At 38.5% G+C, this 18,271-nt stretch overlaps 1 protein-coding gene across 1 annotated transcript in view; it reads left to right on the forward strand.

The window, feature by feature from the left end:
• The window catches only part of LOC115413560 (uncharacterized), a 28,992-nt gene extending 13,034 nt beyond the window's left edge, over positions 1-15,958 (forward strand). The window contains exons 10-19 of the mRNA XM_030126495.1: positions 33-222; positions 1,925-1,969; positions 2,740-2,860; positions 2,981-3,122; positions 7,662-7,817; positions 7,905-8,010; positions 9,087-9,595; positions 11,049-11,166; positions 11,288-11,357; positions 15,367-15,958. Coding sequence (XP_029982355.1) covers positions 33-222; positions 1,925-1,969; positions 2,740-2,860; positions 2,981-3,122; positions 7,662-7,817; positions 7,905-8,010; positions 9,087-9,595; positions 11,049-11,166; positions 11,288-11,357; positions 15,367-15,695 — 1,786 coding nt within the window. The 3' untranslated portion in view covers positions 15,696-15,958. The remainder of the gene's footprint in view (positions 1-32; positions 223-1,924; positions 1,970-2,739; positions 2,861-2,980; positions 3,123-7,661; positions 7,818-7,904; positions 8,011-9,086; positions 9,596-11,048; positions 11,167-11,287; positions 11,358-15,366) is intronic.
• Positions 15,959-18,271: the final 2,313 nt, after the last annotated feature.

Consider the following 18,271-nt stretch of genomic DNA (forward strand, 5'->3'; position numbering starts at 1 on the left):
AAATATTTCCGTCTCTCTTTTCTGATCCTCAGTTTTCCTTTCAAGAATGCCACGCTGATGTCTCAGTGGATAAAAGCCACCGGTCGTCAACACTGGCATCCTCGCCTCTGGTCGTCAGTGTGTTCGCTTCATTTTACAGAGGAATGTTTCGACCACAGCGAGGAGAAGGCGACCCTCCGCCCAGACGCCGTGCCTACGCTCCTGGTTCACAGCGACTCAGCAGTAAGACTGGACAGCTCGACTCTTTACAGAACATATTTCAACAAAATATTTTCTGAACATAAACCACATTAACCATGTGTGTGCATCCACTGTCACTGATCCAACTCCATGGGTTTTACTGGTGAATCAATGTTGTAGAAGTTGACGGTGTTTCCACGTTCACTACAGAGCTTCTGAACGTCCAAATGGGTCATATCTGATGACCATGAAAAGATGACGAACTGCATTTTACACCAAGTATTTACATGTATTGATAGGATTACAGGTTCAACAGTTATCAAGCATCACTTTCAGTTTTCTCTCTTGATGTAATAACCTTTGAATTTACTCTGAGCTTTTGTGAACATCTACATGATTAGCAAATGAAATATAGGAAAATACATGATTCAGTGAAAAATGCCATGAAAAAATGAACTGCATTTTAATCACAATTACTTATATGTATTGATAGGATTAGTGGATCAACAGCATCAGAATTTTTGTCATTGCACAGTAGTACAATGAGATTAAAAGCTAACCTTAACCCTTTCATGCATACTGGTCACTACAGTGGACAGTTCTTCTCCAGCTGGTCTCTTGTATATTCATGGGTTTGGTTGTTTTAGTTCCATATCAGCCAACACAGTGGACACTAATGCATCATCACATACACTGACATTCATACAATTATTGTAACTTTGCTGTTCTTGATAAGGCAAATTTATTCATATATAGTACAATTCATCCACGTGCTTTACAAAAATGGAAAAGAGACAGGTTAAAAACACACAATTACAATTAAAACATAATAAACATACATAATAATCAATTAAAATAAAGTAAAAGAGTGCAGATAGAACACTTACAGTTGTTATATAAACCTGATCTGCGGTAACATGTTGAATCTAAATCAAGTGCTAGTTATTAGACTTTAAACGTTTCTTAAACAAAAAGGTTTTTTTTTTGCACATTATCTCCATGAAGTGAGTAATAACTAGCATTAGAGTATGATCAAATGTGACAAAACTTCAGATTAGCTGCATTAAAAAAATGTTTTTATTTCATAGTTTTTGCACAGTTCATCACTTTGTTATTGCATTTTAAATACACGTTTCTTTGCTTCAAAAATTAAATGTATGGTGTCCAGCTGAGTGGACATTTTTGTAACTCCATAAAAAATGGGTTCATTAAAAAAATTTCAATCACATTGGGTTTTTTTTTCATGCCTAAAGAGGAATAAAAACACTCAGGAAAAAAATCTTGACTAAGGTTCTCATAATTCATCCATGAAAGGGTTAAAGTGCAATCACATAAAACAATACAAGTAACCATGGACAATTAAAATACAACCATATAAAAGAGTAACAATAGACAATACTGTAACAATAAACAATTTGAGTAAAGAGACAGTGCAAGTGTGTAATAGTGAATAAATATTAATAAATAGAATTCTGTATGTAATGAGTAAAATCACTTCATATTTGCATTCAGTGTTGTGATGACTTTGGGATAGAAGCTGGTATACAGGTATTAAACATTTTAGATCATAGATGCTTTTGTTTACTAGTGACTGTTTAGGTTTTGAAGATTAAAAGGAAACTCTGGGCCCAAACCAGATAAAAGAGCTGCACGATTAACAAGACAGACACATTTTAGAAAATGAAATGCATTCTTGGTAGTTTTCATGCTGTAAATAAAGTTAAATTGTGTCTTTGCTGAACAGACCCAGCGTAGTGTGATGGAGGAGGAAAATGGTAACCAGGAAAAGGTAAATAAAACATGATAATCTATCAAAATTTGAACAAAAGTCACATCAGATTGTCTTAAAGCGATTCATGACTCCTCAGAAAGGTGAGAAAAAACATTTCAGTCTTGTTACGCCCCGGCCTAGGGGTTCACCAGGGCGAACATAATAGGCTCAACTTTTGTCCCCTCCCAGCTCCCAAGCACACACGTCAGTCAAAAACTAAGATTCACAATATTTATTATCAGTATTTTGTTCAACTAAGGAAGGGTTAGGGGAGGGAGCAGCTAAAACAACAAACAAAATATCTTCTTTTACAATTTACTAACTTACCTAACCAAAATAAATGCAGGAAATAAAATACAGAAAACTTACCTAACTACCTAACAAAAACAGGAGAAAAGGTGAAAACAAAAGAGCCGACCTCCCCTACCAGAAAAAGGTTCAATTTAACAAAACTATTTACAACTACAAACAATCAGATTTTTCCAGGATCGAAGACTGACGGTCACACACACGAACACAGGGTTGGGAGCTGACAGGAGGCAAGAGCGAGCGAGGACAGAAGTTCCAGGGCCATTTTTAAAGGGCTGGGCAATCATGATCCACCAATCAGCAACCTGCAATAGACAGACACAAAAGGGCACAGCACACCTACAGGACGGGGGAGAACACACACACTAAACAGAAAACACATACATATACATATAAATAGATAAATTATGACCCAGGGTCATAACAGTCTGTATTTTGTAGGATGACGTGTTACTGCATGTATTCTTGTGAATAAACAGGCCTTTTTTGCCAAATACGACGCTGTGGAGCGGTACCTCTGCAGCCAAACCTATCCACCTGGACTGACCTATGTAGAGAAGAACACCTTCAGGAGGTTCTGCAAGAAGTTCACCATCAGAGGTTTGTCCATTCTGAGACCTCCACTGAATCCTGTGGTCAAAGTTGGCTACAGAAGGTGTTTTTCTTGTGCTGTGATAGGACAGAAACCAGACTCCTAACAGCTGCCTCCTCGTTTCCCAGATGAACAGCTCCACCTGGTCAAAGGAGCTCGACTACATTTGGTGTTGAGGAACCGACAGCAGGTTGAAGACGCTCTGAAAGAGTTCCATGACGAGCTGAACCATCTGGGTGTCAGCAAGTGTTTCAGGCTCCTCAACGAGAGGTGAGAGGGGATTCCACCGAGAAGATCCCACTGTAAAAGGACATAGTTTACCTCCCAGTCTGGACTATACGTGGGGACCAGATTATAGCCCCATAATATCAGTAGTGTTGAGTAATGTATACAAGAATTACTTAATTTTTCAAGATTTTATTGGGGGTTTAGCTTTATCAGGTAGGTTAAATGAGAAAAAAAACTATGAACACCGGAGTAGATTTGTATTACTTCAACCAGAAAAACAATCAATATTACACTTTGTTATGTCACAGAATGCTGGACAATAACTTGGCAGCCAAAAGAGAATAAGCCAACAAGTGTCACGTATAATTAGTTTTATTCTTTTCATAAACAAAGACAGGCTGCTAACAAAAAAAAACAAGGCCAGAAAAACGTGGTGGAGGCCAGGATAGTGCTGATTGTCCCAAATTAACGAAATTTATAGAACAAAAACAGGGCCTAACTGAACATCTAGATCAGGGGTGTCCAATCCTGGTCCTCAAGAGCTACTATCCTGCATTTTTTAGATGTCTCCCTCTCCCAACAAACCTGATTTAAAAGATAAGCCTATCATCAAGCTCTGCAGAAGCCTGAGAACAGCCATTAAGTGTGCTGGAAGAGGGAAACATCTAAAACATGCAGGATAGTGGTTCTCGAGGACCAGGGTTGGACACCACCAATCTAGATGATGGAGACAGAAAAACAACAAAATTAATACCTAAACTTATCTACAAATGGCTTTCACAAAAACTTACACAGGTGGCACAAACTAATAAAGCTAGTGTGTGAAACAAAAGATGAAAGCTGCGCGAGTGCAAAAATGTACAGGGTACCCCAAACTCACCTGTGGTCCTGAACCTCACACCAAAAGGCCTTCTAATCGATAGGTAAACAGGAACAGCTGTCACAAAGAATGGCGTGGCAGCAGGACCTGATCAAACAGAAGTCAGGGAGAAGAAAAGGGGGGGTGAAGTCATCAAGGGGAACCTTTTCACCTGTCTCCACCCTCGGACCTTTGTTATTTTCCCTTTATATGCTCCCTTTAGGGTCCATACTGAGGAAACATGGCATTGCGTTCCATTTTTATGCAGATGACAGTCAAATCTATTTACCTTTTAAGAAGGATGACCTGCAAGCTATAAAACCCCTCTTGGACTGTATTGATGATATTAAATCTTGGATGTCATTGAATTTTCTGAATCTAAACCAGGACAAATCAGAAGTGATGGTTTTTGGCCCCAGTGTTTCAAATCACACAGCTCTTGTTGACCTGGGTTCCTTATCTCATTTGGTTAAACCGGTCATGTCAAATTTGGGTGTTAAAATAGACCCCAATCTTAAGCTCGACCAACAAATAAGTGGTGTGGTCAAGTCCAGTTTCTTTCACTTAAGACAGCTTGCAAAAGTAAAATCTGTTCTGCCCAGGGATCTATTTGAAACTGTGATCCATGCTTTTGTAACTACTAGACTTGACTATTGTAATGCACTTTATGCCGGGCTGAGTGAAAATGCACTTTCCCGACTGCAGCTGGTCCAAAATGCTGCAGCTTGGCTTTCAACAGGGACACGGAAACATCAACATATTTCAATGGTTTTAGCTTCACTCCATTGGTTACCAGTGCGTTTTAGAGTTGATTTTAAAATTCTTCTATTTGTTTTTAAATGTTTGAATGGCCTTGCCTCCTCCTACCTGTCTGACCTGATCCACCCCTATGCCCCCTCTCATGCTCTCAGGTCAGCAGATCAGCTGCAGCTTCTGGTTCCAAAAACTAAAAAGAAGCTCCGTGGGGACCGTGCCTTTTCTGTTGTCGCCCCAAAGTTGTGGAACCAGTTGCCCTTAGTTGTTAGACAGGCTCAGTCTCTACCTGTCTTTAAATCACATCTAAAAATGCACTTTTTCTCATTAGTTTTTAATCAGTGAGTGACATGTCTGTTTTTTTATACTGTTTTTAACAGATTTTAATTTGTCTTTGTTTTTATGATGTTCGTATTTTGTTGTTCTTAGCCCGCTTAAAACCCTGTGTTTTCACTAGTTTTATTTACTTATTTAATCCCTTGTTTTATGTTTGGTGTACGGCCCTTTGGCCAGCTGTAAAGTTCTTAAAGTGCTTTATAAATAAAGTCGGTATGGTATGGTATGGTCTTCTGAGGGCTGATTGGCTGGCTGGATTCTGCAGGATCCAATCATAGGCTGCTCTGCCAGTCCAGGTGGAAACTAATTTGGAAATCACATGCAGAAACAGAAGGAAGGGGGGGGTGGCTGGCTGGCAAGAAAAAACACAACCCTCTGCTGTCTGACGTGTAACAGACTTCCACAAAGATCAAAGATTACAACCACACTTCTGCAGTGTTTATAAAAGCACATTAAAAACAAAATGTTATAATGCAATTGTAACATACAGTATAATAATGAATTTGACTGTTCATAATATAATAAAGGTCATAATTTCCTGAAACTTCAACTTGTAAGACTAGCCATGCCTCGCTACAATATAAATGTTCAAAGTTATGCTGCATTCCAGAGAGCTGGGAAATGGGAAGTATTCGACATCCAACTCGTTCAGATTCATTGGAATGCCTGTCAAAGCTGGAGGTCCTTGTTGCAAAGTGGGGCCAGATCGAAGTACCCCGACCTCACTGCAAACTACAACGTGACGTCAACACAACAATGGCGGCACACTATGCAAGTTCGCAATGAAAAAAAAACTTCACAATGTGTAATTAGCTCATCCTTCATTTCACTTCTTCCATCTCGTTGGCGTATATGAGAACACTGTACTGTTGACAGTCAAAATGCCTCTTCAGTAACAAAGCAAATAGGAGCTTAGATTTGTGATCTCCATATTTGTTGTTTATGTTCACCATGGATCATCTGGAATACTTTGAGGTGGGATGTAGTTAACTCCATCTAAGATACACTATATTGCCAGAAGTATTGGCTCACCCATCCAAATAATCAGAATCAGGTGTTCCAATCACTTCCATGGCCACAGGTGTATAAAATCAAGCCCCTAGGCATGCAGACTGCTTTTACAAACATTTGTGACAGAATGGGTCGCTCTCAGGAGCTCAGTGAATTCCAGCGTGGAACTGTGATAGGATGCCACCTGTGCAACAAATCCAGTTGTGAAGTTTCCTCGCTCCTAAATATTCCACAGTCAACTGTCAGCTGTGTTATAAGAAAGTGGAAGTGTTTGGGAACGACAGCAACTCAGCCACAAAGTGGTAGGCCACGTAAACTGACGGAGCGGGGTCAGCGAATGCTGAGGCACATAGTGCGAAGAGGTCGCCAACTTTCTGCAGAGTCAATCGCTACAGACCTCCAAACTTCATGTGGCCTTCAGATTAGCTCCAGAACAGCGCGCAGAGAGCTTCATGGAATGGGTTTCCGTGGCCGAGCAGCTGCATCCAAGCCATACATCACCAAGTGCAATGCAAAGCGTCGGATGCAGTGGTGTAAAGCACGCCGCCACTGGACTCTAGAGCAGTGGAGGCGCCTTCTCTGGAGTGACCAATTACGCTTCTCCATCTGGCAATCTGATGGACGGGTCTGGGTTTTGCGGTCGCCAGGAGAACGATACTTGTCAGACCGCATTGTGCCAAGCGTAAAGTTTGGTGGAGGGGAGATTATGGTGTGGGGTTGTTTTTCAGGAGCTGGGCTTGGCCCCTTAGTTCCAGTGAAAGGAACTGGGAATGCTTCAGCATACCAAGACATTTTGGACAATTCCATGCTCCCAACTTTGTGGGAACAGTTTGGAGCTGGCCCCTTCCTCTTCCAACATGACTGTGCACCAGTGCACAAAGCAAGGTCCATAAAGACATGGATGACAGAGTCTGGTGTGGATGAACTGGACTGGCCTGCACACAGTCCTGACCTCAACCCCATAGAACACCTTTGGGATGAATTAGAGCGGAGACTGAGAGCCAGGCCTTCTGTCCAACATCAGTGTGTGACCTCACAAATGCGCTTCTGGAAGAATGGTCCAAAATTCCCATGAACACACTCCTAAACCTTGTGGACAGCCTTCCCAGAAGAGTTGAAGCTGTTATAGCTGCAAAGGGTGGACCCACGTCATATTGAACCCCATAGACTAGGAATGGGATGGACCTGAAATTCATATGCGAGTCAAGGCAGGTGAGCAAATACTTTTGGCAATATAGTTTATATTCTACCTCCCAGCACTCTAGAATGCAGCATAAAATACTGACAACAGCATCCAAATGATCAGGCTTGTTTTCAAGATCATGCACTCAGGTTGGAGTGTTCTGAACGACTCTAATAAGAAGAACAGTAGGTGTGGTAGACGCACAGAGGTGTAGTGTTACATATGTTCAAGAAATACATTCATCAACCCATAAAAAATGTTTTATCTCTTTGTGAATAAAAGTGAGTAAATATACTGTGTAAATACAATCGAATCCTTCTTACGCTAGAAAGGGTATTGTCTGGACTGGGCCAAACTATACCTGGGTTTAATCTGGGTTAATTTGGCCTGATGCACCATGTAAAGACGAGATGTTTAACAGATTCATGATCTTTGACAGGTATTTCTGGAAAACCATGAGAGCTGACGTGGTGCAGTGGATCAACAGCTGCTTATTATGCAACAGGAAACAGAGGAAGAAACCAGAACCAGAAGAATCAGAAACACAACAGGTGGAGCTGAGGTCTCATCGACTCATAGACAACCACTCAGACAGGTGAGCATCTGGATTCAATGGGATCTGTATCCAGATCAGGTGTAAATATGTTGAATTTCAATTGGATATTCATTCTGTTTCTACTAGCGCGCAGGATGATGAAGACGTTGAAGTTTGTGATGAAGGTTCTGGAGGCGACAGAAAAGGAATCAATGAAACACAGACACCAGAGATGATTTCAGATCAAACGACGGTAGGTTTATTAACATGTAAAGGACATCAGGTTTATCAGCACTCAAGCAATTTAACACCTTAAATGTGCTGGGTACCAAGGATTTCTTGTAGATATTATTTGTGGATCTTGGGAGAAAAAAACATCCTCCTGAAGGAAGTAGAAGGTTGGTAGACAGTTTCAGTGCAGATGCTGCTCATATTTGGTTTCTGGTACATGGAATTGTAGAAACACAAAAATTAAAAAAAAAAAAAAAGAAAATAGGGATGTAACAATATGAAAATTTCATATCATGGTTATTGTGACCAAAATTATCACAGTTATCATTATTATCGCGGTATTGTTGAAATTGTGCTCAAAATGTTCAAAAAGTACTAATACATACACTGAAATAATTTAACCAAGTTATATTTTGAAAAAACAAAAAACAACAACAACAAAAAAATAATAGGTACAATGTACCTTCTGTTGGCAGAAACATTCAAATGTTAACCCTTAGTGGTCTGAGCTTATTTTTGCCGTTTTTCAATACTTTTGATTTTGCCTTTATATACTATATAAACAAATGTTTACTATAGCCATGTTTGGGATCTTTTTTTTCAGCACAACTTCAGCTATATCATCTGTGTATTATTTTTTTTACTTTAACCTACTATATCAACACAAAAGCACAAGAAACACACAAAAAATATAAAATCAGATTTGAAAAATGTATATAATTTATTGCATAAATAACACAAAGCTGCTTAACGAACCTTTTCAAAGACTTTAAAAGTGAATATTGGTTCCAAATATTAGGTATATACAATTAAAATTGTAATAAATTAAAACTATACTCAAATATTTGACATAAAAACATACCTGTACATAGGGGTTTTCTCTGGAAAAGTGCGGTAATCAAACACGGTTATCATAATTGGAGTTTAAATGGTAATACTAACCATCTGCAATTTTTCTGCGGTATATCATTATACCGCTAATCGTTACATCCCTAAAAGAAAAGACAAGCCTGTGTCAAAAATTAGTTAAAAAAAAAGTGCAGATAAATGAAAAGTGTAAGATTAAAGGCCAACCACAAAATCCATTTTGCTTTCCAGACCACAAATCATGAGTCCCAGAAGCCTGAAACCTCCCCCAACCCCACGTCCACAATACCCATCCTCTTCATCCATCTGAAGCCCAGAACCCCCCTTGGCCTCCAGAACTGGACTTTAACCACACCGGATGTCCTGAACAACCAAAACCAGAAGAATTCTCTACAAGAGACAGAACCGAGCCTCCCTGAAGGCATCACCAGGCCACAAACCTTCATCAAACCTTCCTCTGAGGTCACAGAAGAACCTCAAACACATCAGGAAACGAGTCAACCTCGAACTCAGAAAACCCAAATGCAGTCCCACACATCAACACAACGTGGCAGCAGCAGCAGCAGCAGCCAGCGGCCAATGAAGAGGAAGAGGAACCTGGAGGTAGAGACTCCAGCGAAGAGGAACCCTAGTCATGGTCTGGAGCCTGTGGTGTCCCCGAGCAACAAACCCTGGCCTGTGTTCACCGTTGCTGGGTCACCGCAGACCGAGACCGCCAAACACCCTCTGGTGGTGAACAGGTAGAAAAACACTCCTGTCGAGGATGAGTCTGAAAGGGTTTAAGGGGGGGCTTCAGAGCGGCAATTAAAGGGTTAAAATCCTGAAAATGATTGAATATTTGATAGATTTGAGCAGAGCTGAAGTTCTTTAAGAGAATAACCCTTTAAACCTTAAGCCAAAAATGGTTAGTCTAGACTTTTTTCTTATTTTGACTATGAAAAGGTTAGAAAATATGTTGTAAATGAAGCGTCTTTGAGGACCTAGAAAAGAGCTATATAAAACCAATGTATGATTATTATTATTATTATCGAATGAGTCCTTTTGCCCATTTTCCAGAGCACTTAGAACTTTCAAAATCTAGCAGTCATTTACAATTTACTGCACGTTATTATTCTGCTGAAACAGCTTCTTCTCCAGTTTCTAGTACAGGCGTGAGTGAAATTACTGTAATGACCCAATAAAACCCATAAAGCCCAACGTTCTCAGGTTTCAGAAACCGCTGAAATTTTTTCAATTGAACAAACAATGAAAGAGCTACAGCCATCCAAACTGCATATGCACAGGGTGTTTCAGCGATGACACGTCAGGTTTTAAAGAGTTAACGCAGGAAAAAAAGGAGGGAAAAAAAATTATATATGATGATTTTGTAGCAGTTTTTGTTCATGTGCAGTTTTGAGGGTGGAGAGTCATAAATTATAGAAGTGCACAAGAGTTAAAAGGTGTAGTTTTGTGAACTTGGGTCCAGAGGAAACACCACATTTATCACATGGGTCTGGAAGTGGTCCAAAAGATGAATGTTTTGCCTCTTTAATCGACAGATAGACTTCATTTGTCATTCAGATTTATATCAAAATGAGATTTTGATGCAGTGGCTCAGGGGGCAACAGGAATCCTACTATATAATGCATGTTCTGTGTCCGTCCAATCGATGTTGCAGCACAGGAGGGCATTTGTACGGATTTTCCTCAGCCTTCACAGATCCGATCGCCGCCAAACTCACCAAATGAATAGAAACATTACCTGACTATCTTCTAGGCACAATTTATGTCCGTATTCAAATGTTGTGAGGTATGCTGGGCGATTTTAGCCTCTCATGCTATCGTACAATGGCACCACGGATACAATTCCGCTAGTAAATAAAACAGACACTATATGTACAAGATAAAATAAATATACATATAAAAACTATTTATCAAGTAATAAAAAATACATTTCAAGTAGAAGGATAAATATTGCAGTTATAATAAATAAATAAACAAATAGAAATAATAAAATGTGGCTGTTTTACATCATAAAAAGTTCAATAAACTAGAGTTTCAGAACATAACCACTGTGAAACAGTCAGAGACTTAGGATAAATGTGTTTGGCTGTTTATTCTCATAATCAGGAAACAGATGATTTTCATATTGAATACAGTGACTTACAGACAGATACTGAAGCTGTAGGTTTGTTTTTATTGTTTCTATATTCAGTGCAGTTCCCCATCCGAGGCCAAGGAGGATCGAAGCCCGGACCATCATCCAGCAGTGCAGCCGGGCTAAAGTCCAGATCAGACCAGCGGTGGACGGAGCAGATGCCCGCTGGGCCAAGGTGAGAGGACCAGAACCAGAACCAGGACCGACTGATTCTGCACCGAGACAATGACACAACATGAGGAACAACTGGGGTTTGTCCTGAAGCAGTGTGTGATTTATGTCTCTGCTGTCGTCAGATCGAGGAGGGGATGGTGGTGTTTGTGTGTTTCTTTAACGGAGCCACTGAGGACGTCACTAATGAGATGGGTAAGACGACATCTGAACAGCTTCTATCATCCTGGCATTATAAAGTTTAGGACAAATCAAGAATAGGTTTTCCAAGATCACGTCTCATTTTGTTTAGTTGTTTATTTCAGACCAAGGTTATTATCGTAAACGAAAACTAACGAAATGACGAAAACTAGAATTGCAAAAACATTTTCGTTAAATGAAATAAATAAAAACTAGAATTAAAAGAAAAAAACGATAAACTGAAACTGTATTGTGTGCTTACAAAACTAACTAAAACAGATAAAAAATTCTGGATAAAATTCCCTTCGTTTTCGTCTTTGTCTATGTCGGATTGGTATAAAATCAATTTATTTCCCTCAAGCAATTTTAGCTAGCGGCACCATATGATATTTAACGGTCCGTCACTTGTGGTTTCCAGTCGTCTTCTGGTCCCCACTCTACCTGGAAACATGGAGACTAAAGTTGGGAGAAAGCAGCAGAGTCCTGTCTGGGATTTATTTGAATTTGATGGTGAAGAAGACAAAAGATATAAAGAGACTAAAACTAAACTAAAACTAAGCATTTAGAAAATAATGAAAATTAATAAAAAACTAGCAAAGCTGCTCTAAAAACTTATTAAAACTAACTGAATTAGAGAAAAAAAAAGTCAAAACTAAATAAAACTAAACTATAATGAAAAATCCAGAACTATTATAACCTCTTTTCAGACACAAACATAATACAAAATATAGGGGAAAAAAATAAAACAAAACAAAAAATAAAAAATAGAATAATATTTCTAGTATTAATCATTTGCTACAAGAAGCAGAAATGGACAAAAAAAATGGAATAAATGGACTGATTACAGAAATCAGAATGGAGGAAGGACTGAATAATGTGAATATAAGGTCATATTCATGTAGTGTACCCAAGCAAGGTCTGTTTGTTCGCTTTTTGTTGTTTGATATGAAAATTCCTCTTTTTCTAAGACAGATAAACTACACTACACTTTTATAGAATAAGTTTAATGCACCTTAATGGGCCCTTTCTCAACTCTTACCATCCACATAAACACCCAGAGGATGTAGGGTTACTGATCCTTAAATATTTGATAGCAAAGGATTAATACTGGATCATAAATCATATCATATAAGTTTGATTTTAGACACAACACATAGAGGATGTTCTTCATATAAAATATCATCTGTTCACATTACACAGCAAGTTATCCAGTTATTTAAAATTCATATATATATATATATATATATATATATATATATATATATATATATATATATATGTATATATATATATATATGTATATATATATACCCAAAACCCTGATTATGATAAACTGATATGACAACTCCTCTTTTTCTAAAAAACAGATAAACTACACTAAACTTTTACAGAATCAGTTTTATGCATCTTAATGTCCTTTTCCTCAACTGTTACATCCACATGAACAGCCAGAGGATGAAGGGTTACTGATCCTTATGATCCTGTTCCCACTGTCGTGAAAAACCTGATAAAGTAATGTAATTAAGGGTTTAGAAAAAAGACATGGACTTCAATTTTTTTTTCACTTAAATTTTTATTGAAATTTTATAAACGTCACCAAAAACAACAAAAAGCGAACACACAAACCTTGCTTGGGTACACTACACGACACTACATTCACATTATTCAGTCCTTCCACCATTCTGGGTTCTGTAATCAGTCCATTATTCCATTTTTTGTCCATTTGTGCTTCTTGTAGTTTCAGTTTGTGAGTTATTTTTTTCCATTGTATATATTCCTTCAATAACTGTGATCCATCGGTCCTTTGTTGGTGGTTCTGTCTTTCCCCAGTTCCTTGTAATAGCTTTTTTACAGCCACTAAATGTACTTTAACCAAGTGTATGTCGTTTCCCTCTACATTTCCATCAGACAAGTTACACAAATACAGTACACTGCAAAAAATCAAAATCTTACCAAGTGTATTTTTCTCATTTCTAGTCAGAATATCTCATCACACTTAAATAAGACATAATCACCTAAAGAGTAACTTTTCAGTGAGATATAAGAATTTATTTGTAGACAATAGATCTGGAAAATCTTATTTCAAGAAATCTTACCAAGATAATTTTCACTTCTTCCATTGGCAGATTTTTTTGCTTGAATTAAGCAAAAAAAATCTTGAATTAAGCAAAAAGGTAAGGAAATTTGGGATCAGGGGTGTGTGTACGTTATTGTAAAAGTAGCGCGACAAACCTGTACGTGGAGGATGTGACGGGTTAGATAGCTCTGTAGATAAAGCCCCCCTTACCTCATTTCCCACCTGCCGCCCTGCCCCCAGGGTGGCAGATATTCCTCAATTACACAACAGACCTTAATCCATAAACCCGGGGGGGTGTCGGGTTTACACAGGGTCTTTACGTGGGGGTACTGCCCCCGTTGAGAAACACTGTAATAGTCCAACCACTTCAATTTTCAACAGGGAGGGAATCTGCTGCATCTTCTTTGTACTAATAGCCAGTGAGTGGGTGATTTTTTGTGATTTTTTTTTTTTTTCCCCTCCCCAGGTTGAGAACCACTGCTCTCAATGGAAAAAATCAAAATCTTACTCATTGGAAGATTTTTTTTTTTGCTTGAATTAAGCAAAAAAGAAAAAAATCTTGAATTAAGCAAAAAAAAATCTGCCAATGGAACAAGTGACAATTACCGTATCTTGGTAAGATTTCTTGAAATAAGATTTTTCAGAATCATTGTCTCAACTTAAGTTCTTATATCTCACTGAAAAGTTACTCTTTAGGTGATTATGCCTTATTTTAAGTGCGATGACATATTTGGACTAGAAATGACAGAAATACACTTGGTAAGATTTAGATTTTTTACAGTGTACATCACAGCACATTGGAATCTCATACCTCATACATTAAATTTTCCACATTCTCTCCAACATTTCTGCTGTCTGTTTCACTGCTTACTTTTTTTTGGTGAAATAAAGAAATGCACCAGATTTTTCCAGGAGAACTCCCTCCAGATCCACGATCTAGTGGATGTTTGGTGTATCTTCCATACATTAAGCCAGTCATCATGTGTAATTTCCACAGTGAGTTCCTTCTCCCATTTTTAGCTTACTGGCCGACAGGCCGTAAGCTATTGTCATTATGCGGCATCCAGCGGCGTCAGCATCTGTCATCTGTTGTTGTCTGTCATTCGTTACAAAAATTTCAATCGTCTTCTTCTCCGAAACTACAATTCCGATTGACTTCAAACTTGGTTTACAGCTTCTTTATGACGATGTCAACAAAAGTTAGGGAAAATATTTGGATCCGGATCTGATTCTGGATTTGGTGCGACTTTGAAAAATGTCCCCATTATAAGAGATAGGAAGTGGATCGATGCAGTAACTCAGTAAATATAAATGATATCCAGTGTAAATTTCTACAGTCCAGCCCTGATGGGGAGATGACCAAAACATAATGTCCACATGCTGATCAGGATCTTCTTCCATAATCAGATTATGGAAAATTTCACATGGGCTCTTATGGGGAAAAAATTTCAATCGTCTTCTTCTCCGAAACTACAGTTCTGACTGACTTCAGACTTGGTATACAGCTTCCCAATTTTCCCATTATAAGAGATAGGAAGTGGATTGATCCAATAAATCAGTAAGTATCAATGATATCAAGTTGGAATTTGAATTTTTTACAGATCTGATTGGAATATGACCAAAACATGGGCTACTTCTGTAATAGAATAAATACACAGAACTGGGTGATAATAAATGGCATCTGGATACATTTCCCAAAGCTTTTAATTTGGCCGGTAAGCTACAGGGCCATTGGTCCTATTTTTCTTTTATATCATTGTGTTGGAGTTTTTGTCATGCGTATTGACATGGATTTAAATATTTAGAGACTCAAACTCATCACTTTCACACAACAGAGTATCTTTAGTAAAATGGTATAAAATTCAGACCCTATGTACAGTCCTGGTCCAATATTCTGTTTGTTGGGTTAATAAAGTTCTAATTATTTTTCTGTCCTCTCCTCGGCAGCCAACACTTTGATGACCACCAAATTCTTCCGCCAAGGCACAGCGTCCCCGGTTTCGGTCCTCGACCTCCCCGGCAGCGTCCTGTTGGTCCCCCAGGAGTCCCTGCAGGCCGAGCCGGGGCCCAGGAGGAGGATGCGATACGAGGGGGGCTGCGAGCCATGGTGGGCCGCCCAACTCTTCACTGGCCTGGTGTCGGCCTGCAGGGACCTGATGAAGGCCTCGCAGAAGTGCACCAGAGCCGGGGTCAAGGTGGAGGAGGGGGTCTACGGCCAAAGGCAAGAGATGGTCCTGAACTCTGTGGACCCGCTGACCCACCTGCTGGAGTTTTAAGTTAGACCAGGACGATAAACACGACTACTGGACTCAGCCTGGACTTAGAAAGGTCTTTACAGAAGCTTTTACTACGAAGGCAGCAGCATTTTCTTCTGTATTATCGCACTTTAAGTTTTTATTGTATGTCTGATAGAAGAAAACTGAACCTACATATAAAAGGACTTTTTCTTGTAGAATCATGTGTGTGTGAATTTTTAATAAGATAAGCAGAATAAGCAGCTGCCTGTTTCTGTGAAATACTGAAAAGGAAATGAAGAAAATAATCTATAACTAGAAAAGCACCAGACAGATCGGTTGTCCCCCCCTCCCCCGATCACCACCATAATGTAATCATTTGTTCCTTGTTCCAGTATCAACATTACCTGAAAATTTCTTCAAAATCCGTCCATAACTTTTTGAGTTATCTTGCTAAAAGACAAACAGACAAACCTTGATGAAAACATAACTACAACAAGTGTTCAGAGAACGCAAACCTCCACCAAGCACCCCAAACAGTGTGCATGTGTGGATCGACTATTTCTTTTTCAATTAAACAGTTTCAAGGTTGTTCCATACAACAGAAAAAGCTGAAGCTTGGTACCAGTCATGTGTATGTCAAATTATATTCAATTCCAATCAATATTTGTTGAGTTATAATGAAAAATGTGTGGTAAATGGGATTTTCAATGTTAAATGTAAATGTCCACAGAGTCCACATTCCACAGTGGATGGGGACAATTTTATGCCAGATACAAGATATTGTTATAAGCTACAGGTGGATCAAATTGGAGGCTAATCAGAGGTGTTTTGAATTTTTTATGAATTTTCGAAAATTGGTCAATGATGAGACATAGGAAAATTGTAGATTTTGTGACCTTGCTGAGACCTTGAACTCTGGCCTACTTGGCCCAAAATTTAATGGGTTGGTCCCAGGGCCTAGGCCTATCTGTGGGTACAATTTGGTAAAGATGGTTGGAATAGTTTTCCTGTAAAGTTGCTAACACACAAACAAACAAATACACAAAGCAAAGTGATCCCAATACCTCCTGGTGGAGGTAATAAAAACACTCTGAGAGCACAGACCTCTGCCAAAGCAGATCATCCTCCCACCCATCCCCCAATCACCACCAAAATTTAATCCTTTGTTCCTTGTGCCAGAATCAACATTTCTTAAAAGTTTCATCAAAATCCTTCAATAAGTTTTTGAGTTATCTTTCTGACAAACAGACAAACCCTGATGAAAACATAACCTCCTTGGCAGAAGTAATAAATGCAAATGTTTTCATTAAATCAGAACGAATCATCTCAGCTCAGCTGTGAAAGTCACGACAAGGAATGAAAGAAAACATGGACCACATTAGAACATGATATAGTTAACAATCGAATATTAAACAAGTGGTGCCAGGCACAATGAACCCCTCCCCTCGCACTTATTGTAGTTTATTTTGACATCGATCCAGCTGATGTCATCATGTCTATGCATGTGCTGATGTCAGCATAGATATAAACAGCATAGACAAAGTCCACCTATTATAAGTAAATTCATAAAAAATTGTAACTTTGACCTTTTCTCAAAATGTAATCACATCTATTCTGGGTCACTGGCAATCTATAAACCCAGTTTAGTATAAATTCAACCAATCGTTTTGCTGCTAAAGTGTTAACAAGCCCAACCAAAAACAATACCCTTTGCTTCCCCTTCGAGGGTCGGGGTAACAAAACCCACTTTTAATATAATTTCTCTAACATCCTAAGGCACATTTTGTGAGTTTTAGAACATAACCACTGTGAAATAATCACCAAATTGTGTTTTATGTCTGTGTGAAGTTGCACATTCCATGAAACTCTGCGTCTCGTTGACAAACAAGGAAGAAATATTGCAAATACTGTAAATTTCTTGCACTTTTACATCTTCCTGCGGGGCTTATTTTTGCATATGTGTAGCAACAAAACTTCACTGAAAAAAATAGAAACCCTGCTATTTAATGAAACTTTCAAACCTTCTGCCGAAGAAAATCCAAGTCTGTATTCTCATGTGAATTATTTCATTGTATCAGGCCAAATTCCTTCAACTTATCACTTAAACAGTTAAAATCAGACATAAAAGTAAAAATGTTTTATAGTAAAAGATAAAAATATGGCCTTTTACATCATTAAATGGCAAATAAAACCACACTTTTAATACCATTTCTTCAACATTATAATTAGCGTTTTTGAATTTTGCAACATAACAGCAATGAAACAATCAGAAAATATTCTATTTATTTATTTGTCTGCTTATTTCCCTTCAGCATACCTTAACTTTTTAATGTAAAACTTTGAATCTGGCTTTAAAAACACTTTTTCATCTTTCTGTGAGGCAGTTTTTGCCTCTCTATAGCTATGAAACTCAAAATAAATGTATTAGTTTAATGAAACCAGTGGAGTTTTTTGGTGAATAAAGGAGCTCAGATTGACCTATTTTCATCAAAGACTGAAGAAAATGAGGAAAACATCAATGATGACGAGCATTAAAGTTAGATGAGGAGGCAAAGTTTGATTCTAAGACCAAAAAACCCCTTAATTTTCTAGCAGTTTAATCAATCAAACAGGGA

The sequence above is a fragment of the Sphaeramia orbicularis genome, chromosome 22, assembly GCF_902148855.1.
Source record: "Sphaeramia orbicularis chromosome 22, fSphaOr1.1, whole genome shotgun sequence".
Taxonomy (NCBI): domain Eukaryota; kingdom Metazoa; phylum Chordata; class Actinopteri; order Kurtiformes; family Apogonidae; genus Sphaeramia; species Sphaeramia orbicularis.